Genomic DNA, 25,814 nt, shown 5'->3' on the forward strand with positions numbered 1-25,814 from the left:
AAATTAGCCAGGAATGGTGGCACGCACCTGCAATCCCAGCTACTCGGGAGGCTGAGGCAGGAGAATTGCTTGAACCCAGGAGGTGGAGGTTGCAGTGAGCCAAGATCACACCATTGCACTCCAGCCTGGGTGACAGAGTGAGAGTACGTCTTAAAAAAAAAAAAAAAAACACTAACACTGAATTGGTTCTTAAGGTAGAAGGTTATAGGAGTACTGAGTGCATTGTAGGTCTGGCAAAGGTATTAGATAATTTATGGTAAAAAGATAATTAGACTACTTTGGCTGAATGAAAGTTTTCATATGGGGGAGTAATGGGATTTAAGACTAAAAGCATGGGTTAAAGTAGGGGGTACAGTATATTTTGAAGATTGCTTAAAGATATTTAAAACTATTTAATAAATTAATCTGAATGAGAAGGAAAGGTTTTCCAGAAGAGAGAGTTGGGGCTATAAAGTATAATAGAGATCAGAGTGCTACGTTGAGAGTGGAAATGAAGGGGCTAGATAATAGGCTAATAACACTTTATATCTGTGTGAATACTTTGCATATTCACATACGTTATCTCACTTTATTCTCATGTCTTTGAAAATTAGGTATAGGGAATGTGTCAGTCTTACCCAAAGTCTTGCTGGTAATATGGGCTAAAGACTTGATAGTAGTTAACTCTATGGCAGGCCAATGCCAGGGCTCTTTTTAGATGAAAAAATGCATCTGTTGTATGTGCTAGTTATTAGAGAAATGTGATCATTCTGTAACATCCTGTGCTTTTGAGGCTGTAAGGGCAAGTGATATAAATCCTAGTCAGTGAAATTTTCTAGTAGCATCAGCATAGTTGAAAGATCTTAGCATTATAAAATTAAAAGTGCTTTTGATCACTTTCAGATTTGACCCTGGAAAAGGAAAAAAAAAAAAAATCAAACTGTTTTCTCAAATTGCAATTTCATGGAAGTAAATTTTTTTTTTTTAAAACTAAACTCAAGAAATTTCAGAAGAAAGACATTTGACATAAAGGAATTTCAAAGACTAAAGATGGGATGCAAAATACGTGGGAAAAAAAGTAAAAATACAGGTAATTAGAAAATGAAGCTTGGCTTGAAATGCATAGGTTTGTAGATAACTTTGTAAAATGGATTTAATCATTGTGTTCTGCCTCCATCCCTGGAAATTTTGCTGAAAACCAAGATTTTATTATACAGTTTAAGGAAATTAGGAAGTTCATTTTGTAAGTCAGGATAGTTGACATTGTGGTACCAACATCAGAATCTCAGTGGTGGCATAGCACAAGGAAAGACTACATCCTTTCATGCAAAGTTTGTTTGGTCCAGCTAGCCAAGTCTCTGTGCTGCTTTTCATGTGGCGGCACAACCTTCTGGGCTGCTTTAGTCTTGTGGCAAGTCCCTGTCAATTTGTGCTTTTGTAATTTTTGAGGACAGAGCAACAGAGCATAGAAAATCACGTTCCAGTTTTAAATGCTTCCCTCTGGAAGTGGTACATATTACTTTTGCATTTCATTGGCCATAGCAATGATGTGGTCATGTGTACCATCAAAGGGACAGAAAAATATGATCTTGCTTTATATGCAAAAGAAAAGTAGAACTAGAGCATTAGTAATGCCTATCACACCAAGTATATGTGTTGACTGGTACTCATGAAGGTCTTTTGATGATGTGCAATGGATGCTTTGTTTACCTGATTTTATAGCTTCTGGATTGAGAGAAGATCCTGAATTGGTTAGAATTGGGCAGTAATACTGGAACAGAAAGTTAGAGATGACACCAGATAAAATAAATTTTCCCATTTATATACTTCCCATTTTTTTTTTTTCAGTGTGAGTGACAAATGATGTTTTAGTTTGCTGATGAAAAGTTAGAAAACAGGACAGCGGAGGCTGAGATTTTTAGTTTCAGAGTAATTGAGATGTAAATAGGAAAGTCATGGGCAATCAACTGTTTTTATTAAAGTTAGATCATAGCATATGATTTTATATTTAGTGCAGCACTTCAGTGTATATCAATTCTGTAGTTTTTTATTTCTGCCAATATGGGTTAGTTGCTGATAGTTGTCCCCTCCAAATCTCATGTTGAAATGTGATTCCTAATATGGGAGGTGGGGCCTGGTGGGAGGTGATTGACCCATGGGGGTGGATCTGTCATGAATGATTTAGTGCCATGCCGTTGGTAATAAATGAATTCTCACCCAGTTCACTTGGGATCTGATTATTTAAAAGAGTTTGGAACCTCCCTCCTCTTTCTCTTGTTCCTGCTCTCACTATGTGATGCGCCTGCTCCCCTTTCTTCTTCTGCCATGATTGGAAGCTTCCTCAGGCCCTCACCAGGAAGAGATGCTGGAGCCATGCTTGTATAGCTTGCAGAACTGTGAGCCAATTAAACCTCTTTTTTTTTTTTTTCTTTTTTTTTTCTGGAGGCAGTTTCTTACTCTGTCACCCAGGCGAGAGTGCAGTGGTGTGATCACAGCTCACTGCAGCCTCGACTTTCTGGGCTCAAGCGATCCTCTCGTCTCAGCCTGACAAATAGTGGCGACTACAGGTGTGCCACCATGACTGGCTAATGTTTTTTCTAGTTTTTGTGGAGGTGGGGTTTGCCATGTTGCCCAGGCTGGTCTTGAACTCCTGGGCTCAGGTGATATGCCTGCCGTGACCTCCCAAAGTGCTGGGATTGCAGGCGTAAGCCACCGCGCCTGGTCCTAAACCTCTTTTTAAAATAAATTACCCAGCCTCAGATACTTCTTTATAACAACACAGGAACAGACTAATAACAGTTGCCAAGTCTTCATGATATTTCTTTATCATCTTTTAGATCTTTTGATGGATATAGACAATCTGGTATATAGTTTAGGTATTTAGACTTTGGAGCCTGCCAGACTTGTGCCTCCCTGGGTAAGTTATTTAGTATTTATGAGATTTTTACCACCACCTCTATCTGCTGAAAGAAGGGATATTAATAGTATTTATCTTACAGTGTTATGAGTATCCAATGAGATGATGCATTAAGCGTTTAATCTAGTAGACTTCGCTTACTGAATTTAATGTGTTGTGATCAGCATTTTACATAAATAAGATGGATTGAAGTGAAGTTGAATAGAAAATGTCAGTTTATCCCTCTAGGTAGAATGGTTAAATATTGTTTTGTAAAACTTTTGTGTCAGGTGTTGTTGGGGGAGGTTCTGAGTGTGTGTCTTTAAGTGTGTTTGTATATGTATATATACTGGGGTTGTTACAAAGGATTTCCCCCCTTTATTCTGAGGAAAATGGGAGACTTCAAAGAGAACAGTGAAATGATCAGATTTGGATTTAAAAAATCAGAATACTGAGTTATGATTTACAGAATAAAATACACCCATTTTAAAGTGTGTTTCTGTGAGTTTTGACAAAGGTAGATACCTATGCAGCTAGCATAACATTAAGATATTAGAACATTCATTAGCTGCAAAAGTTTATGTTCGATTGCATTTGTGCCTTGCAAGCTAGTGGCAACCACTGATAATGCTTTTTGTCACTCTAGATTAGTTTTGCTTTTATAATAATTTAGTATAATTAATAATGATTGTCTTTTTTGTGTCTGCTCTCCTTTGCTAAGAAGTATTCCATTTTATGTATACCACAGTGTTTATCCTCTTTTTACCTGTTGATGGATATTTAGATTGTTTTCAATTTCTGAATATCAGGGGTAAAGCTGTCATAAACATTGATACATGCCTCTTTGTGTGAACATATATTTTCATTTCTTTTGAGTAATACTTGGGAGTGGGATTGCTGGGGTATATAAGAAACCGCAAAACTGTATTCTGAAGTGATTGTCCCATTTCACATTTCACATTTCCATCAGCAATGTATGAATGTTCTAGTTGATGTACATCTTTTTAAAAATCAACCATATGTCCCTTTTTGCAATAGTTGTGACAGGCTTTTCAGTTTTATTTAGATAGTGGGTCTCTTCAGTATTCCTGAAAAGAGTATGAATTCCCCAGGTACCCTCTGTTGTGGTATTTTTTAGAAAGAGACGTGGTAGTACTGTGGCATATCCCTCCCTACACTCTGTCTCTTGGTGTTCCAATTCAGTTGTTTTATTCTTATCTATTTGCCACTCATTTATTTATTCAGATATTTACTGAGGTTCCTTGCGCTAGGACTTTTTATAGGTGGCAAGAACACAACTGTGAATAACACAGATAACTTCACTCTTTTTAAATGAGTTCATATTCTAATGGTGGGGCAGACAAATATGCAAAAGAATAAATGAATAAGATAAAGTTAATTTTTGATAGCCATAAGCACTTTGAGCAAAAGTGCTTGGGGAGGTAGAAAATGACATTGATAAGTTGGGTGGTCTAGAATAATATCTCTGACAAGATTTGGCCAGTAAAACACAGGAGAATGCAGAGTACATAAGGAATGAATTCCCTTTGAGAAGGATCCCTGAAATTAGACAAAGTAGGCTGCATGTGATGGTTTGGGTTTCTAGCTACTCTACTAGAGCGACTTCAGGGAGAAGATAATTTGGCGTTGTGACAGGAGTACGGCCTTTGGAATCAGGATGTGTAGACCTCTGTTTGACTTCTTTTGATCACCGTGCCCTTGCCACTATATCCACACAAGTACCTGTTGTGTATTCTTTCTGAAGATGCTTCACCCTAGAGCATGAGTTTCTTCCTGTGTCAAAGCAGGGAACTCACCTGTTAGGATTGTTTGGTAGCAATTAGATTTTGTGTGTCTATTCCTTGTATGTAGATATATAGTGGAATTTATTATTTCATCCTGTTATTTTCTTGCTCAAGAACTGCCCATTCATATCTGAAAGGAGAAATTGGAGAAGAAAATCACCTAAATTATAAAATTAGTCAACAAATTTTTTTGAATACCTATAATATGGCAGGCACTGTTAAGTATTAACAATAAAATAGGGAAAAAGGCAGAACTTTTCTAATTGCCCTTTTAAAAGAAGTTAGTAGTTTTCAAGGAAGGAGAAAAATAAAGGAAAATAGTTAAAATGAGAAAATGTGGAACTAGCAGTTAGCTTGATTAGTCTATTTGCTTAAACTAGATAGTAAAAACGATTTTAGTGTGTTAGGATTTCAGTATAATTTCTAACTTCTTAGGGCAAAACAAATTTTGTTAGGTCTTTTCTGTGGAACTAAAGTCTTGTATTTAGAAAAATTACCTGTGGAAATGATCTTTTTTTTGTTGAGTCCTTTGGAATGGAAAAAAGGTAGTTCATTTTAGGTAAGGGGCTAAATTGACTATGGAAAGTTGTTTCAGTTACTGAGACTGGGGATAAAGCAGACATCTCTGGGGCCTCGTTATTAAAAGCTGAAGATTTGTGTTCAAGTCCTGGTAGAAGTATTAGTGGTAAAAATTTTTCTAACAGTCAATATTGGTTGAGGACCTTGGATCTAAATATAAGCTTTATTTTCCTAAAGAGGAAATCTGTGCTGAAAAAAGTGAAATGAGTTGTGCCAAAGTCCAGTGCCTCACTTGGTCTCTGTTGACAGTTGTTGGGAGGGGCTCCCCACTGTGTTTCCACTGATACCCGCCTTGGCTGGAGAGGCAGATATACTTCATTAGTGTTGTCCATATGGCCTCCGCTGACAGCAGGGGGAAGGAAGGTGTGGTTTGTTTTCACCTAGTGTGGAGGAAAGTCCCGGCTGTATACTTGCCCTTTTCTGGTAACCATGCAGCTGGTGGGTGGTGGTTAGGGGCGAAAATGAGGTCTATGGTGGTGATTGGGTTGCCTTATTACAGCCTGATGAGGATGGAAGTCTAGGTTTCCTACTTGGTCATTGCTACCATGGGCAGGACTGGTGCTACAGTTTTTTTTTTGGTCTCTGTGGTGTTTGTGGCACAGTGGTTATTGTCTAAGAGCTCTCTGTCTTGCCAGTCTGCCTGTTTTCCTGGTCATTTGGCTAGGGCTAACACTAGTGGGCTTTTCTTGAGTTTTGTTTTCTTCTTCTCTGCTTGCATTGGCATTTCTATGTTGCAGACTTCTCCAGTACCTAGCCTGGGATATAGGCAAAAAGAATATTAGTGAACTCACTGCCATGTTGTTCCTCAGATTCTGAGGAACTTGCCCAGTTCCTCAGTTCCCTGGCTGGTCTGCCTTCTTTTCAAAATTTAGTTAATTATTTATTTTTTACATATGTAAGGTCCAGAGCTTTAAACTATATTTAGCAGGAAGAATAGGGAAACACCTACTCCATCTTTCTGTAAGGGAAAATCTAGATGGTGATGCTTGTAATGCACATCCATAACAGTTGCTTATCTTGCTCATAAGTAAGGTTTTTACTCAGTCTAAATACTCATAATTATAAAAGTTCTTTTCTATTAGAAATGGCATAGTAGGCCAGGCGTGGTGGCTCACACCTGTAATCCCAGCATTTTGGGAGGTTGAGGCGGGCAGATCACCTTATGTCAGGAGTTTGAGACCAGCTTTGCCAACATGGTGAAACCCCGTCTCTACTAAATATACAAAAATTAGCTGGGCGTGGTGGCGGGCGCCTGTAATTCCAGCTACTTGGGAGGCTGAGGCAGGAGAGTTGCTTGAACCTGGGAGGTGGAGGTTGCAGTGAGCTGAAATCGCATCACTGCACTCCAGCCTGTGTGGAGTGCACTGCACTCCACTACCTTTTGCATTCAGCAAAAAGGTAATAAACATAGTTGATACCCTTTAAGTTATGACTTGCTTCTGAAGGTTAAGATAACACATGAGATTTAAGGTAACTCTCACGCCTGTAATCCCAGCACTTTGGGAGGCTGAGGCGGGCAGATCACCTGAGTTCTGGAGTTCAAGACCAGCCTGACTAACGTGGAGAAACCCTGTCTCTACTAAAAATACAAAATTAGCTGGGCTTGGTGGTGCTTGCCTGTAATCCCAGCTACTTGGGAGGCTGAGGCAGGAGAATTGCTTGAACCTGGGAGGCGGAGGTTGCAGTGAGCCAAGATCACGCCATTGCACTCTAGCCTCGGAAACAAGAGCGAAACTGCCTCAAAAAAAAAAAAAAAAAAAAAAAAGAAAGATAACCTAACAGAGCAAGTGACTAATTGGAGACACTGAATAATTATTGGTGGACTCTGTTCACTGCTGAGTTTCATATAAAACGGTGCAGAGTCTGATCACCTGAGGAGGCTGGGGAGGAGCAGGTGAGGAGGACTACTTAGAAGGTGCATTTGGTAGTGAATTTTATAAGCGCCAGAGCACAGAGTCATAGAAAAAGCGAGAAATATCAGCGGAATGGTATCAAAAGAGAAGGTTAACAAAGTATTTTTATTCACTGTACTTAAAAGAGTATTAGCAGGACAGTATTTGTTGATAAGGGGATTCAGTCTGTGAACAGTGAAGCAGTTTGTTTTTGTGAGCTTTGTAGTGATCCTGGAGGTGGTACTACTTAACTGTACAACCTGTTACTGTTATAATGTTTTTATTTTGCTGCTTTAAAAAATAAGTGGATATGTTAACAGAAGATGTCTCAGGTGCTGGTAAGTGAACTGCTGTTACTTACATTTTTAAATTTAAATGAAATTTTGATCCCTTTTGAAGACTTTCTTGACCTTGATATAAAGTGTTTTAGACTTTTTGATATAGTCAGGAAGAAGAAAACAAAAATTACCCAGTAAGTTTTTCAGGAAGCTGGCAAATGAATAAAAATCACTCAGATGTTTTTTCTTGGTTTCAACCTAAATTTCTAGCAATTTTTTTCTCTTCATTTAGAATAAAGATTTTTTAAAAATTAGTTTGAAAAATTGTCTTTTATTTAAAAATGTTTATTTTCAGTTTATTTGCAGATTTCCATAGTAAATATAATGTAAATTATATTTACATTAAATCTTTAAATATAATTAAAATCTTTTTTAAAGCTACTTGAAAAATTAGCAATATGAAGAATAAGAGATGTATGTATGTATGTATATAGCTACTTTGGAAAGTCTCATTGATTAAAAAAAAAAAAATTCTTTTTTTAGAAGGATGCTGATTTAGTTTTTGACTGTTGTTATTCCAGTTTTCATAAGAAGAAATATTTAAGTAAAGGAAATGACAATTTGGTGTTATATGGTGTTATAAAGGTTAAAAATCTTTTACTTTGTGAAACTGTGAGATCTTTTGGATGGATCTCAGTGATATTTTCCAGTATTTATAGAAATGTATTGGCGACTTTAATAGAACACTTCAAGAGCTAGCTTTATAATAGTTCATTTAGAGAACATTTTGATGTTTGATTTACTTTCATTAATTGGAGACAGATTAAGGGAGAAAACCTTGCAGATATTGGAATATTAAATGGAAGACAAGTTTACTTGCTAATTGGGAATTGTAATGAAAATGGTAGATGTTAATTAGCTTGACTGTAGTAATCATTTCACTATCTACACATATGTCAAAAGATGTTGTATACCTTAAGTATATGCAATTTTTATTTAGAGAAAAGAACAGATCTCCATTTCCACTTGCGTTGAATATGTTGCTTAAGCAAGAAATAAATCTTCATTGAAAATAAGTAAAAATAAAAATAAAATATGATTGAAAGAATGCCAAAGTTGATTATAATTATTGATGATACATCATAGTATGTTTTCTGTTACTGTTAAAGCATTAACTATTTTACACGCATATTAAGAGTAATTCATTCTGTGACTTGAGTTATTTTAGATAATACTATTCTGAATTTCACATAGACTATATTCAGTGAGTTGGAGAAATACTTTATACAGGTAATACTAGAAAATATATATAAGGATTTACATTTGATAAAGTGTACTCACATAGCATATGTGTCTTTTTCCAAATGCCCTATAACAATGTGACATAACACTGTTATTTGTAGGTACACCAAATCTTTTATTTTATTTTAAATCACAGACATATGTCGAAACAAAAGTCAAAGCAATATAGAAGTATCCATTGTGAAAAGTACCTTTCTTTCTTTATAACCCTCCCTCAGCTTTCTTCCATGTTTAGAAATTTGGTAGATAGCTTTAAAGACTGTCTCCTATAAAACAAATCTTTTAAACGGAATTATTTGTACCATTTCCCCCTTTTACATACTATTCTTCATACTGTAAATAGAAATTCAAGAAATTCAAGACATTATTATATATAAACCATGTTAATGTTTGCCTTGGACTTAATCTGGAAAGTTACATTCTCATTTTTTCCCTTTAGGAGTTAATGCATTTTGTTTCGGCTAAGATATTTCAGATTGGTCACTACTGTAGAGATAAGGTAAACCAGGTATCAGGAAAGTTGAGTGCCAGAGCTGGGCTTCTGGGATATCTCCTGCTCTTGCTCCTTGGACCCAGCACGACTTACCTGCTGTGTCACTCTCATCTGTGGCCTCAAGGACTCTAGCATCCTTGAGAAAGAATTTCCCATGTAAGCCTGATGTTTTTTCAGTTAGAAGAAATTGTAAACACATTAGCCCTCGTTTTCTTGCAGTTCTTATTCTTAAACCCCTTCATCTAGGCCTGAAGGTGGAAATGACATTTTTTAGATGAACAAAACTATTAGGAAAAATGTGACCATTATAAAATATTGGGTTATTTTCAGTTCATTTCAATCATTGTGGTATGTCTGAAAGAATGAGTAAAGAGAAAAGTTCTTAAGTGTTTTTTTCCACTGTACTTCACTTGGCTCTCATTTACATTCCTGGATAGAAAAAAGGAAAGGAGTAGGATGCCATTGACAGTGAATTTATATAACTTCCCCCACCCCATTTCTACTTTTGCCTTCTCTAAATACAGGAGGAATAGTTTAAATAGGAAATTCCTTTGTCCAAAATGTAGAGAGCAATTGTGTAACAAAAAGCATAGTAGAGGAGAGAAATTTAGAAACTTTCAAAGTAGTCCTGCTATATCTGTCATTTTTGTTTTCCTTCCTGATTTTGATCTATTGACACTTAGACGATATGTATTGATTTCATATTAAGGACATTTTTTCTTGTTGGTCATTTTTCTTTGAACTTAAGCGCTTTAGTGAATATCCAATTTAATTTAATCACAATAAAAAGGAAAATCAAATGACTTTAAGTAGTTTTTCCTGGATATTCCTTATATGTTATTACTTATATTAAAAAAAAACAAAAATACTTCAGGAGTATGGTAGGCCATTTTGTTAGGTTAAAATCTAAATCAGTCATTTCTAGACTATTTTTTAAAATGTAAGCCTAAAATTAGTCAGAGCTAAAGTAGTTGGCAGTATATATCAGATAAACATTTAATTCTTATTTTCCTTATTCTCTGGTAATAACACTTTTTCATATTGTGTGATTATGCTTCTGTAAAGTAGGAGATACTAATTTTATATACTTCTGGAGATCCTGAATGTTAAATTAAAAATAATTAAGTATATTCCTTAGATTTTAATTAGCTTAAGCAGAATTATTACTGTGTTTAGGAATTTGGTGATTAGGTAACCTGCCTGTTTCGTTTGAGAAATGAAATGAAGTTCTTGACTTCTCACCTGGTTTTTATTATTCTTTGCGACCTTTGAGTCTATGGAATACAAGTAAATTGCTTTCTATTTTCAAATCATGATAATGGCCACAGCCATGATTAGATAGCCAGATTATCATATGGACATATTACAACATGAAGGAGTGGTTTTTGAATTTTGTTGATTATCTTTTTAGTTGTTTGTTTTGGTTAATACAATCAAAATTATGTATCTTTGATTACCTTAATAGATGAAGAGTAGATATACACTTTTAGCTTCCCCCACCATTTGCATATGTATTTCAGTTTTTATCCTCTTGTTGTACTACCTGCTGTTTATCTATGAAGCAAAACCAATCAGTATAGCACATTCTTATCTATATGGAGATTATCCATATTATATTTTTTCTTGGCAAGTTTTTTATTGACATTACCTATTGTGCAGGTGGCTTCCCTCATTTGAAGTATGAAATTCAGGGTTTTTCAGAGTTTGCTTTGACTGTACATGATTGCTTTCCAAGTGAGGACTCTTTTTTACTACATCTCCTGAAGTCATTTTCCAAGTCAGGAAAGGCAGTGATGTTGGTAGGAAATAAATACTGCAATGTTAATATGTATGCTATTTCCTGGCTCTTTCGGTAAAAGTGAATGAAGGGCAGAGGAAGGAATAAACACTGGAAGCCTTACTAATACCTTAGGTACTAGGTAAATTTTGCTATATTAGATAAAATTTGCTATTGAAATGGATAGCCAAAGAGTAGTCTGGTAGAGGCACTGTGTTTCCAGAAACTAGGGAAAAGAGTAGGTTGGTGAGAGTATATGTATGTGTTTCCAGTAGTAAGGGATTGTAGCTTGGAGGAGTTCCAGAGAAGAAGGTGGTGGACCTCACAGCAAACTTAACCTTATTTGTAATTTTGCCTAGAGCCTTGAGGTCTAAGCAAAATTGTACTTGTGGTAACATCTCAGTTGGCAGTATGTATTTGGAAGGCTGTAAACCTGAGTTTTTTCTATTCATTGTAGACTATAAGATTTTTTAAGTTGCTTTTCCCCTTTTATTTGTATCTTTTGTCCTCAGAAGATTTATTATATCTAATATTCTTAGATATGATTATGTCCCAGAGAAAATTGAAGGTTCCTAAAATGGTTCTAGATCTTGAGCAATGAATTCATATAGCATATTAACATTGTTTTACAGCAAATGAACACAATGGAACCAGGATTTGTATACAGTTTGTCTGTCTCCTGAACCTGTCCTCTATCACATTTGGTCAGATGGGAGTTACTTTCAAGAGGAACAGGATTTGAATACTAAGTCAAGTGCTTGGTCTCCTGTACTAGAAGCAACAGTAGCTCTCAGAAGTGTGAATTTTGTTTTTTCAATGTAGGTAGCTTAAGAGGCAGACAGGAGAATCCAAAATGAGCAAGTACTCTTTGGCATGTTGAGGTTGTAACTACTAGTCTTTTATGTAGATTTTGTTTTTATTAGTATGAAAAATACTTAGTGCAGTCTGAAAACTGTGAGGTTGATGGGTGTTATTAATAGCAAATCAAAGTAATTTTCTTATATGCATTACCAATAAAAACAGGGAAATATTTGTGTATCTTTCATGTTTTGTACTTAGTAATTTTTCAAAATTCTCTACCCACTTAACTGTTTTCCCAAAATAAAAGACTCCCCCCCCCCATTGAAAAATATGTATTGTTCTTTTAAAAAAAGAAACAGTTTTTTTGAACAGTTACATGAAGAGGTCATGTTCATCAGAAATCCTACGTGTGGTAGACATAAATGCCTGGAGAAATCTGTGAAGGTGTGCTCCTACACTCATTGAAGAAGTATACCTGTTCTTGCTGCTCTTGGGCTGTCTGTCTTGCCACCTCCCATGGATCAACTGAAAGTATAATGTTGAGACAGGTATACAAAGAACTAGGCTGTAAATTTGTTATATCCAAGAGACCAAAGTGATTCCAATAGGAGCAAAGAGGCATTACAAGGAGATCAAGAATTTGGTGAAAGAAAGGGAAGGGAGAATTATAATGTGGAGAGTAAAAGGGAGTGTGAAAACAAGGTACACTTCTCTTTCAGTCCTTTCCTGAAGGAGGAGGTAAGTTTCATATAAAGTAGATTCTTATTTCCTGTGGACACAGTGCACCATAATGAATGAATTGATATGCTAGCTTGAAGAGGCTGCCCAGTAGAAGAAAAGGATAGCATCTGGTATGTGGTGATTTGATATGGGACATGGAAGTAACTATGTTGTCAGCTGTGCCAGGAAGCTGCTTGGAGTACGTTGAGTGATACCTGCAGATCAGTTGTTTGTCCCCAACCAGAAAAAGTACTAGATACTGCTTGTGCCAGTGGCCCTGCCCTGGATTTCATTATTTTTGAAAGTGACAAGGTTTAGTTTTCTACCCAGAGTTACATGGGAGTTCAGAGTCAAGAAAATTGGGTTCACTAGTAAAAATCAAGTTGTCTTCTTTACCTACATTTGTTTTTTAGTTCATACCTGTAAATACATATTTGTGTCATATTGTTGGCTAAGAAGCTTCTGGGTAGCATGTATTTTTAATAAAAACATGTTTTATATATGTGGTGTTGTAAAATTGGTTTCTTTTATTCAATAGGGTGATTCAGATATCATTTCTAATATAGATATATCATTCTTTAATGACTACAGTGTTTTATCAAATACATGTACTGTAGTTTATTTAAATAGTTCACAACTAATGGCTGTTTGAGCTTCTAATTTACTACTTCTTTTGGGGGATGAGACAGAGTCTCTCTCTGTCATCCGTGCTGGAGCGCAGTGGTGTGATCTTGGCTCACTGCAACCTCCGCCTCCTGGGTTCAAGTGATTCTCATACCTCATCCTCCCAAGGAGCTGGGGTTACAGGTGTGTGCCACCACGCCTGGCTAATTTTTGTATTTTTAGTAGAGACGTGGTTTTGCCATGTTTGCCAGGCTTGTCTTGAACTCCTGGCCTCAAGTGATCTGCCAGCCTCAGCCTCCCAAAGTGCTGGGATTATAGGCATGAACCACTGCACCCAGCCAGTTCGTTCATTATATACGGAACTTATATATTTGGTTGGGTTTATTTCTGGATTAGAGTGTTATACAGCTGTCTCATGCTTTGCTGTTTTTACCAGTTGTAAATAGTAGTTTATTAAGTATTTTAGTGCCTACTTGGTGCTACTGTTTTAGGCAGTGGAAATACAATAAAACATAATCCCTTCTGTCCTGGAACATAACATTTTAGTGATGTACCTACTGATTTTTTAGTCACAAAAAAGGTCACAAGTTTAGAGGTAAGTCTCTTGATGGCAGAGGCAAAGGATGTCTCCCTTATCTTTTTTTGTGCCGGAATAGGGAATCTAGGAGAGATCACAGAGATTTTTTCGGATCTTTTGCCCGTTTAAAAAATCAGGCTGTTTGCTTTTTTATTGTTGACTTTTAATATTTCTTTGTATATCTCAAATAACAGTCTTAGGCATCTTTTGCAAATATTTTCTCCCATTCTGTGGCTTATCTTCTCACTCTCTTGATACGTTTGCTTTCTTAGTGCATGGCAACATCTGAGCAGTTGCCCAAGTCAGGAACTTGGGCATCATCTTTGATTCTTTCTTCTTAGGTTGTATCTACTGAATTATCTAGATTCTGCCTCTTGAATATTTTCTGACTCTTTCAGCATTTCTCCCCTTCGTCACGATTATAACTTAGGGCACATTCTGCTTTCACCTGGTATATTTAACTGTAGTACGGCCTTCCCCTCCCACTTATTCCACTATGGCAGCATCTCATCTTCTATTAGGTCCTCACATGAATTCATTTTGTTCAGTGTCGTTTTGTTGTAATGTTGATGAAAAAAAATTGGTTCCTAGCGGGGCCACTGTCTGTGGAGTTTGCATATTCTCATGTCTGCATGGGTTTTCTCTGGGTACTCCAGTTTCCTCCCACATCCCCAAGATGCGTACTTGAGGTTCATTGGTGTATCTGCATCATTCCCAGTCTGACTGTGCCTTGCGATGGAATGGTATCCTGTCCAGGGATGGTTCCTGCCTGGCACCCTGAACTGGTGGGGATAGGCTCTGGCCACTGGAAACCCTGAACTGGAATAGGTGCATAAATAGTTATCTTACTTGTTTTTCTTAATTTTACTAAATGTATGTATAGCTCACATTTATTTCAGTGTTTATTATTAGAAGTGTTTTGATCTTTATTTATAGGTTTGATGATGTTTTTGTGACCCAGAGGTATGCCACAGGAATTTAACTCTTGTTTATGTCAACTAGCCTATGCTAAAATCGGTTTCCTTGTACATTGTTTTGCTTAAAGTCACAATTTCCAAGAAGTTATCAAAGACTTTAAGTGGGAATTTACTGTATTTCAGATTACCTACCCAGACTCAGAGAGCTTTATATCAGCCGTCTACTCACCTTGCTATTCTTGAATTTTACCACCCTCATCATGTTTCCCTTCCTTCCATGCTCCAGGCAAATTTAGTGTTGTCTTCATTCCTCAGAAGCTCTGTGCTTCCCATTGCCTTCCGGCCTGCTCATATGCTATTCTTTCCTGTTAAGACACTCTTCCTATTGCCTTCTCTGTACCTTGCTAACTCTCATTTATTCTTTCTGTCTCAGTAGAGATGTCACTTTCTCCAAGAAGTCATCCTGATTTGCCTTAACACCACTGAATTTATATTAGCTACACTTCCTGTGTTAGGCATTTGGTGTTTTCTATTTATAGCATTTATCATGAACTTTTTTTTAAACGACCTTTATTGAAGTATAATTTATGTACAATAAATGGCATCCATTTAAAATGTAAAATTCAGTAAGTTTTTAAACGATTGTATACAACCATAAAACCACTGGCACAATGAAGATGCAGAGGCTTTATGTGTTTATCAAGAACTCTTGTGCCGCTTTACTGTCCATCTCTCTTTCTGTGATCCTACCCCGACAAAACCATTTATCTGCTTTTTAATCTATACATTAGTTTGTATTTTCTAAGATTTTTAATGTACCATGTATATTTTGTGTCTGGCTTCTTTCAATCAGAATTAGAAATTCATGGATTTTTTGTGTATCAATAACTTCTTCATTTTTATTGCTGAGTAGTATTCCATTGTTTATTCATTTACTTGTTGATGGATGTTTGGATTGTTTTCAGTTTTTGGATATTTATTACACTGAATTTTAACTGCCTGGTTATTTTCTGTATTCTTTTGTAAAGTGTACAGTATTGTGAGAACAAAAGACAGTCTCTCTTGTTAACATTTGTATGCCTAGCTGCTGCCTGGTACTAGCAGGTGCTCAATAAATGTTTATGGAAATGCTAAAGAGCAGAAAGGTGATACTATTTCAAGTAGTACAAATATAAATTTACTTTAGTGTCTGTTGAACCAGGAATTTCATTAAGGAATAGTATTCATTCAGTGTCTTATTTAGGTTGACACTTGTGGACATATATTGCCAGAACTTATTTACAAGGTAATAGCTTTTTTACCTTTTTAACATATAACTGAATGTTATTTTAAAATTTGTGGGTTTTGGCTGGGCAAAACTAGTACCAGCACCCTGGGAGGCCAAGAAGGGAGGCTCACTTGAGCCCAGGAGTTGAAGACCAGCCTGGACAACATAGCAAGATGCTGTCTCTACCAAAAAAAAAATGTGTTTTGATATCATACTAAGATAATCAGCTTTTAAGAGTAAAAAATTTCTTTAAGAATTCTCATTTTCAATTGCTATGCCAGAGATTCCGAAACTTTCTTGGTTTACACAACACCATTATTGTCTCAGTCCTTATTTCATGATGCTCCTACACCAAAAGAAAGACCTAAGAGTTGTTCTTACTGTTGGATTCAAGTAACTTAAAAATGTTTACATTTTAACAATTTAGTCGTTTAAAAAATAATACACAGAAACTGAAGGAGAAAACATTTATTCTTAATCAGAATTATTACTAATGAAATGTGTACACCTTTTGGGCACTGCACTGTTACGGGAAACTGAGGACTGGAGAGACTGTATGAGGGGAAACAGGAGGATTGTTTATTTAAGGTATGTACTGGCTCAGCTTTTTGGATATGAATCCACTGAGCCAGTGCATACCTTAAATAAACAATCCTCCTGTTCTCCATATTGGTCTCTCTGGTCCTCAGTTTCCCACAACAGCACAACTCTCAAATTTGTGGAAATGATAGGTTACCAGTACTTTTCTTTCCTGTTCCACATTGATTTTTAAAAAACTATAGCTAGTAATAATTATAGTACATAATAGTTATTTTGCACTATATTAAAAAACTAGCAAATTATCAGTTCTCAAGTATTTGAAGTATGTTTTATAAGAATCCTTTTCGGCCGGGTGTGGTGGCTCACGCTTGTAATCCCAGCACTTTGGGAGGTCGAGGCAGGCAGATCACCTGAGGTCAGGGGTTTGTGACCAGCCTGGCCAACATGGTGAAACTCCGTCTCTATTAAAAATACAAAAATTAGCCAGGTGTGGTGGTGCATGCCTATAGTCCCAGCTACTCGGGAGGCTGAGGCAGGAGAATTGCTTGAACCCAGGAGGTGGAGGTTGCAGTGACCAGAGATCGCGCCAGTGCACTCCAGCCTGGGCAGCAGAGTGACACTCCTTCTCAAAAAAAAAAAAAAAAAAAAAAAAAGAATCCTTTTCACAAGATACTTTTAAAACAATCTGTAATACTTTTGTAATCATAAGAATTTATAAACTTGAAATAGAAGTATTCTTTTGTAAAGGTTAAGAAAAGTATACTTGGTTGGCCGCTGAGGCTCACTACCATAATCCCAGTACTTTGGGAGGCAAGGTGGAAGGATTGCTCGAGTCCAGAAGGTGGAGGCTGCAGTGAGCCATGATCACGCCACTGCACTCCAACCTGGGTAACAAAGGGAGACCTTGTCTGAAGAAAAAAAAGTGTATATATATATGTGTATATATATGTATACACACACACACACACATAATAATTGCCATATCAAGTTAAAATTGTTAATTTTAATATGAAATGTGTGAGATGGGTATCCAGTTTCATTCCATATTAAATATGGAACTTTTTCATGCACAGTGTATTTTAAGATTCCATCTTTCCTCATTTTTTTCTGTTTTAAATCTAGTTTGTCTGTTTATGGATTTCCTATTTTGTTTCATTTATCAGTATGTCTGTCTTTATGCCAGTAGCACATTGTCTAATTGTATCGTTAGAGTTTTCCTTTGTATTTTCGTTAACAAAAACTCCCTCCGCTTTCTTTTCCTTGAAGTATTTTCACTGTTCTTGGCCTTTTGTTCTGTATAAATTTAGAAACAGCTTATTAAATTGCTACTCCAAATTTTTTGTATATTTGAATTGCATTGATATATTACATCAATTTTAAGAGAGAACTGATATTTTTATGATACTGAGTTTTCAGTTACTGAATATGGCATAACTTTGTTTTTGTCTTCATGTCTTCCCGTAAAATGTTATACTTTTCCATGATGGTTCACATGTCTTATTTTATAGCCATGACTTAGATCAGGGGCTATTAAACTACCAGCCCACAGGACAAGTCTGAATACCACCTGTTTTTGTAAGATCCATGAGCTAAGAATGCTGAGAATTTTATAAATGGTTGGAAAAAATCAAAAGGATAATATGACATATAAAATTATTTGAAATTAAAATTTTAGTGTCTATAAATAAAGTTTTATTGGAACATAGTTATTTTCCTTTATTTAAATATCTGACTGCATTTATACCACACATAGCAGTGTTGATGGTTGCAACAGAAAGTGTATGGTCTGCAAATTGTAAAATATTTACTATCTGGCACTTTATAGAAAGTTTGTTTACCCCTGACTTTGAATTATTGTTTGTCTTTGTATCTCAGTGTTTCTTTGTAGTTGGGGTGGGTGGTGAGGGTGGGGTTTGAGCCTCTCTTTCCTTTATCTTCATCTCCAGTTCTGATAAAACTTAAACTCATGAGTCACTGTTACCAAAATGTGTTTTATTCTTCAGATATGTTTGAGCAGAGCAAAGGTTGAAAACTATTGATATTATGATTTATATAGTAATTACTGTAGCTATTTTTTTGCTATTTGAGGATTTAATATAAAAATATAACGTAACTTGCCTCTTTATTTATTTTCCCTTTTGTAGGAAATTAAGAGAGAGACGGAATTCAAGGATGACAGTTTGCCCATCAAACGGGAAAGGCATGGGAATGTAGCAAGTCTTGTACAACGAATAAGCACCTATGGACTTCCAGCTGGAGGAATTCAGCCACATCCACAAACCAAAAACATTAAAAAGAGTATGTAAATAATTTCTTTCCTGCATAATTACATCAAAATAGAAGGATATTTTATAACTGTTTCTAAATTAAGAAAAATCAGTTCAGTCTTTTGTAGACAACTACAGTAACTTCCTGCAAATTCTCATGTTACTAGTTATTGCCCTGTGTAGTCAATCTTAATTTTTAGTCATGTGCAATCAATAACAAATCAATATCATTATAAATTAAAGCATGAGGCTCTGTTTTCTTATTTATCTTTCAGACTCTGCTCAATGATTACCATTTTACCTTAACTGTATTTTAATACCATTTATTTAGTGGGATTCTGAAATATCTGCTGATTCTTAGCATAGATACAAGAATTTTGATAGTGCTTTCTCTTCAGTTGTTAAACATCTGAACATAAACATTTCCAAGGTGGTTGGCCTTGCAGATCACCTTGTAAGGATTTGGTACTGTGTAAATATGTTAGGGGAACAACTTGGCAAAGAAGGAGAGCATTACATTTGAAATCAGATAAGGGTTTTTTGAGTCTGTCTTATGACTTCAGAAAGATCATTTAAACTCTTGAGTTTTATTTGCTGCTGGTGAGAAAGTGGTTAAGAAAAAAAAAAAACAGGTAATATTACTGTTCTCAAAGAGCTTACATACTTGGAAAAGAAACTGTTATTTAAGGCCAGGTGCAGTGGCTCACGCCTGTAATCCCAGCACTTTGGGAGGCCTAGGTGGGTGGATCACCTGAGGTCAGGAGTTTGAGACCAGCCTGACCAACATAGTAAAACCCCATCTCTACTAAACATACAAATTAGCCAGGCATGGAGGAACTTGCCTGTAATTCCAGCTACTTGGGAGACTGAGGCAGGAGAATCACTTGAACTCGGGAGGTGAGCCAAGTTCTGCCATTGCACTCCAGTCTCTGTTCCAAAAAACAAAAGAAACTGTTATTTAAAAAGTGTAAAATATTAAACATATACAAAGAATTACAGTGTTATAGGAGCATGTAGCAAATGTTTTAACACAGTAAAACCCTTCAGAGATTGAATACTTTTTTTTTTTTTTTTTGAGATAGACTCTCACTCTGTTGTCATGGCTGCAGTGGTGCAGAGACAGCTCACTGCGGCCTTGACCTCCCAGGCTCAAGCAGTTTTCCCATCTCAGTCTACTGAGTAGCTGTGACTACAGGTGTGTGCCACCACGTCTGCTAATTTTTGTATTTTTCTTTGTAGAGATGGGGTTTTGCCGTGTTGCCTAAGCTGTTCTTGAACTCCCGGACTCAAGTGATTTGCCCCCATTGGCTTCCCAAAGTGCTGGGATTACAGATGTGAGCCACCATGCTAGCCTAGAGATTGCATACTTATTACTATGGTCAATTTGATTTAACCCATCTATGCCTAGTGTCCCATTATTGGAATGCTAAGAATGTAGGAGTTATTACTATCCTGCTGTTCAAGGTCATTGCCAAGGTCTGATTGCAAAAATTAAAAAAACTGCAGCCTCTGGCATAAATGGGTTAATAGTTAATGAGTATTTAATCACATTTACTTTAATGTCTTTGAAATTATGGTGTATAAATCCCTGTAGTACAAAATATTCTACAATAAAGAAATTTTGTTTACATACATTTCCCAAATTGTAATTGTAAGGCTATTAATAATTTTTATAGAGTCCCCTTATGTCTCAGTCTATTACTTTCATAAGCTGTCGTCTGTCAAGTTTGGGGAAACCTCTACTTTTGGATTACATCATCCTTTGATTATTTTCCTAAAATAAAAACAGGTTGTCATAAAAATGAAACAGATTTTATGACACTTAGACCTATTCTAGGTTTCTATTTGTTCTTTGTTTCTCAAGGAAATACAGTATCCAGGGAATATCTGCATATTATATATACTGCTTTCTAGCATTATTGCCTGAAGGTGGACGGTTTCAGCAGTTCTGATGATGATGAATTCTGAAACTGCTTGGAGACTGGGGGACAAATAACAGTTTTATATCATACAGCTGAACCTCTATATAGAATGTCTGTGCTGAGGGAGAATTTGTAGGCCCACGGGAGGTTTTTTCATGACCTCTGTCCATAGTAAAATCCATTTACAACTTCCTTTCACTCTAGGGAGCTATAAAGGGATAAGTTTCTTCTTAAGTAGAGGTTAGACAAAGAGGTTGAAGGTTCTGAATATTTTTTCACTTTATCTTCTAATAGGAAAGGATACAGTAAATTTTGCCTTTCATAAGAACACTGGATGTAAATTCTTTTCTCTTGTAAGAAGGAAAAATCATTATGCAGTTGGTGCCAGGAAGCTTAGGCCTTTTTTTCCTAAGGATCTTCCATAACTTGTTTTTAAAGTACATGTGCTGCAAGGACTAAATTGGTCATTTAGTGTCAGCTAACATTTAAAACAGGATGCAGGTTGTTTTTGCTTTTCTGTTTTCCTGTCATTTATGTATTATTTTATGTTTATTAAACTTGATTTTTTTTTGTTACTGTTTGGATCATATCTCTAATTCCCAAAATAGATCACTTATTTAAAAGTGGCTCATTGTATTGTTACATAGTAGCAGGATACAACTAACCAGTACTATTAATATTAATTTAAAAAACCCCAAAACCATTGTATTAATGTAAGGTTGATAGTGTAAACACTGCAGTATATATGTTCAGTTTAAACCCCTGTGTGCCAAGACAAAGTGAATCTGTGTATGTGTTGAATTTTGTCTAAGCGACTACAAAGGAGAGGTTCAAATAAGTATAATGATGTTGAGTATCCAAAAAGTGGATTGGACTAGTGAGCTATTCTTCTCTAGTCTCCAGTATATTGGCTTTTTTGGGGTAGTAATGAAGCCGTCAAAACTTTTGCTATGATCCATTGCTAAGCGTGGTAGCTCATTTGGTAAAACAAGGAAGTATTAATTTTTTTTAGAGCAAACATGGAATAGTGTTTCTCAGGAAGAAGTTGATTACTGTAAGTTGCTAAAGTCAGAGAAGAGAACAAATGTACATTTCTCAAAGTAAAAACAGGTTGCAAGTCACATTACTTCTGACACCCTTGTAAAATCAGCCACAAAGATAATGGTAAAATATTGTGTTTAGAGAGTAAATAATTGACGTGTTTCAGCATCAGAATATTAGCAGTCAGCGTGGAATATTGGTAGATGTTTCACTTTACATTTGGAAGAAATTGATACCAGATGAAATCTCTTGGCACACGTGAGGGAATACATAGTGTTTGCTAATTGTATTTTCCTTAGCAGTGGAAACTCATGCTACAGCAGAAGTGATTTTTCATCTAGTTAATTATTTTGAGTGTAAAAGAGCCATTGAGATTGATACTGATAGATCACTAGTGTTTATACTGCAAGGGATGATGTTGCACATGAAAAGTTAGTTGAAATAATGCCAGTCTACGCATTACTTCACTCCCATAAAACATTTGGGTAGCAAATAGTGTGCTTTCTTATTTTGAGTCAGTGCTGAAGAAAATAGTAACATTCTGAATGCTGTCAAATTATGTCCACTGACTATGCATCTTTGCAGCATACCTTTTGAAAAAATGAGCATGTTGGTTCATGGTGGCTCTTTGATATTGAAATATTCTGACTGATAAGGAGAAAAAGACCCACTCAAATGACTAGATCATCTTGGGGTTAGAACACCATACCCTCTTGAACAGGGTAGGCTGTTCTAACTTTCTATTTTATTTGGAAAATTTTAAAATATCTAGAAAAGTTGAAGGAATAATTGTGCAGTAAACATAGTATACCCTTCACCTACATATGCTGTTAACATTTTCTCACATTGACTTTATCTTTATATACATATACTTTTTTAATGGAATCAGTTGAGAGTATGCTACAGACATAATACTTTACCTCTGATCACATTATCTTTTTCTTCATGATAGTGATAATGAAGATTTTCTAAAATTTTGAGTGTCTTAAGTAGAACATCTCAGCAAAGTAGGCAGGTATCTTGAACAGTTTGAGCCTTTCACTTAATGGCCTAAGCATTACGGTTTTTTTATTGCTAAGGCTGAGAATTTTTTTTTTTTTTGGATACAGGGTCTCAGGCTGGAGTTCATTGGCACAATCTCAGCTCACTGCAGCCTCCCCAGTAGCTGGAGTTACAGGAACACGCCACTGCACCCGGCTAATTTTTTCTGCTTTTAGTTGAGATGGGGTTTCACCATGTTGGCCAGGCTGGTCTCAAACTCCTGGCCTCAAGTGATCTGCCCGCCTCAGCCTCCCAAAATGCTGGATTACAGGCCCAAGCCAGTGCTCCAGGCGAGAAAATTTTTTAAAAAGATTCAACTGTATGAATGGCTGATTGATACATATGTCATGTAATGAAATATTCATTACATGAAAATGATGTATGCATTCATCATTCATGTAAAATGGCCGAATCAGTGTTTCTCTTAACATTTGATTATTTGCTTATTGAAGAAATAAATTGATTTTTATTTTATTTTATTTATTTATTTTTTGAGACAGAGTTTCGCTCTTCTCACCTAGGATGGAGTATAGTGCCATGGTCTTGGCTCACTGCACCCTCCACCTTCCAGGTTCCTGCCTCAGCCTCCCAAGTAGCTGGGATTACAGGCGTGCACCACCACGCCTGGCTACTTTTTGTATTTTTAGTAGAGACAGGATTTCACCATGTTGGTCAGGCTGGTCTCGAACTCCTGACCTCGGGTGATCCACCTGCCTCGGCCTCCCAAAGTTGCTGGGATTACAGGCGTAAGCCACTGCGCCTGGTGGAGAAAGTAATTTATTTTAAAAATGGACTAGTTAAATAAATGTTAATGCTTTAATAAAACCTGAAGATATTTTTTCCAGAGCCAACTGCAACCAAAAATTGGGTCAAAAATCCTTTTGCTGTTATTTCTAAAGTTTTAGCATTCAACCTCCCACTTCTTATTGGGGTATGCTCTTATTTTAGCATTTGATGGAAACATTAAAAACAGTCTTCAGTGAGAAATGGTTTCATAATTTAAGAGCTTTGTTTGATCTGAATATTTACATCTATTTTTCAGACATGAAATGCCTAACTATTCTTGACTCACATTTAGAAATTAAAGATTTTCTGTTTTATTAGAAAAAGAACAAGGGCAGTAACCTTACTGAGTCTGAAATTTCACACAATTTGGTTTTGTTTTTAAAAAATACTAAACATGTAAAGTTTTCTGACATTTTTGAACTCTTGTGTGTCAAATGCCTTTATATCTGTGAGTAGTATGATCATGAGAAACAGTATTGGTCTAGGCAATTAATTAAATCTGCCACATAAAGCTGGGTATGGAGGATGATTCAGAATTCACAGTCTAGCAGGGGCAAACATCAAGTTACTATAAAATAGAGATGATAGTCATAATTTTCTCATAGGCTATAAGAGGCATTAACATGTTAAGTAATTGTAAGTGCTTGATAAATGTTTACAGTTATTCTCGTGTTTTATACTGTATACTCAGAACTGTATGACAGACATATGTGTAGTGATAATTTAGATGAAAAGGTAATTTTGTACTGGGGTTGTCAAGCAAAGTGTATTGAAGCTCTTCTTTAGGTAGGACATACAAGCACATGGAGATTGGGAGAATAGCATTCAAGGAAGAAATGCAGCCTTTGGCAGACCCACAGAAATAAGCAAGTATATGGTATTTTTGGGGAGTAAAAATCCAGTGTGACTAGACTGTATGAGCTATGTCAAAGTACTATGTAATCTGTAAAGGAGACAGCATACTATAGTGGAAAGATAGAAGGCTTAGAAGTGGGCATAATATTCCAGAAGTGGATATAATTTTAGTTTTGCCTCATTCTAGCTATGTGGTCTTTGATGGATTATTTAACTTTTTATTTCCTTTTTTTCTCATTGGTAAATGAGATAGTGAGTGTTAATGCTTTGTTGTGTGGGAGATGTGAAGAATTTAGAACAGCGTTGGTACATGAAAGAAATGCAGTATGTCTCCACCTTTGCTGTACCTCCTTTATTCTCTTCCTTGTTAGTAGCTTTACTTATATAATGATTTTTAGAAGACAATTTTTGTACAATTAATTTTTTTGTAGAACTGGAAAGTATTAAAGGTTACTTGTAATAAGAAAATACTAATAGCTGAAGGTGGTGGCTCACACCTGTAATCCCAGCATTTTGGAAGGCTGAGGTGGGTGGATCACTTGAGCCCAGGAGTTCAGGACCAGCCTGGGCAACATGGCAAACCCTGTCTCTACAAAAAAAATTAAAAAATTAGCCCAGTATGGTGGCGAGCGCCTGTGGTCCCAGCTACTTGAGAGGCTGAGGTGGGAGGATTGCTTGAGCCTGGGAGGCAGAGGTTGCAGTGAACAGAGTTCTTACTACTACCTGGGTGACAGAGTGAGGCCCTGTCTCAAAAAAAACAAAAACAAAAACAAAAAAACAAACAAAACAAAAACAAAAACAAAATACTAGTTACAGTTTTTTTTTTTTTTTAATGGACTTAATTTCATGTATCCTTTTATTGACACCTCTCTTTTTTGTGCTTAGCATGGGTTCTGATACATTATAGAAATTAACATTTATTGACTTTGTGCAGTTCGAAATGTGAAAAATCTCAAAGTCCCCCCTTAATTGTTCTGGCAGTTAAATTAATGGATGGATTCAGTATAGGCAGTCACCACAATTTATGAGTGAACCCTATTTAAATATGAAATAATGTGGAATTATTTTTTCTTTTTAAAATAAATGACTCATAGTTTGTGGTAATAATAGCTATTTAGATGTTTTTATCTAATGTGACTCCTTCCTTTGAGTAAATGAATCTTTTTTTTTTCTTTTTTTGCAAATGATTCTGTTAATACAAACTACTTGGGAAAAATTATGCTTAGTGTGAGAGGAAGAAATAAAGTTCTTGGGTAAAATGTAACTAGGCTGCTCAGACTTCATTGACTTGCCTGGGTAGGGGCTAATGAGTAGTCCATTTCACCTTAAGTCCAGTTTTAAGAGATATTAAAATTCATGAAAAAGAAACCACATTTTAAAACAGGTCTGAAATTATCAGAAAGAAAGGATTTTATTCTTGTAAGAGCACCTTGAGCAAAATAGACATTTCTTTTC

The 25,814-nt window shown here is 36.0% G+C and overlaps 1 protein-coding gene across 3 annotated transcripts in view; it reads left to right on the top strand.

Moving 5' to 3' along the window:
- The window catches only part of CD2AP (CD2 associated protein), a 150,921-nt gene that overhangs the window by 36,039 nt on the left and 89,068 nt on the right, over positions 1-25,814 (top strand). For all 3 annotated transcript variants that reach the window (XM_054491073.2, XM_054491075.2, XM_054491074.2), the window contains exon 3: positions 18,592-18,745. In XM_054491073.2, coding sequence (XP_054347048.1) covers positions 18,592-18,745 — 154 coding nt within the window. The remainder of the gene's footprint in view (positions 1-18,591; positions 18,746-25,814) is intronic.

This window comes from Pongo pygmaeus, chromosome 5 (assembly GCF_028885625.2).
Source record: "Pongo pygmaeus isolate AG05252 chromosome 5, NHGRI_mPonPyg2-v2.0_pri, whole genome shotgun sequence".
In the NCBI taxonomy this organism is placed as follows: Eukaryota; Metazoa; Chordata; class Mammalia; order Primates; family Hominidae; genus Pongo; species Pongo pygmaeus.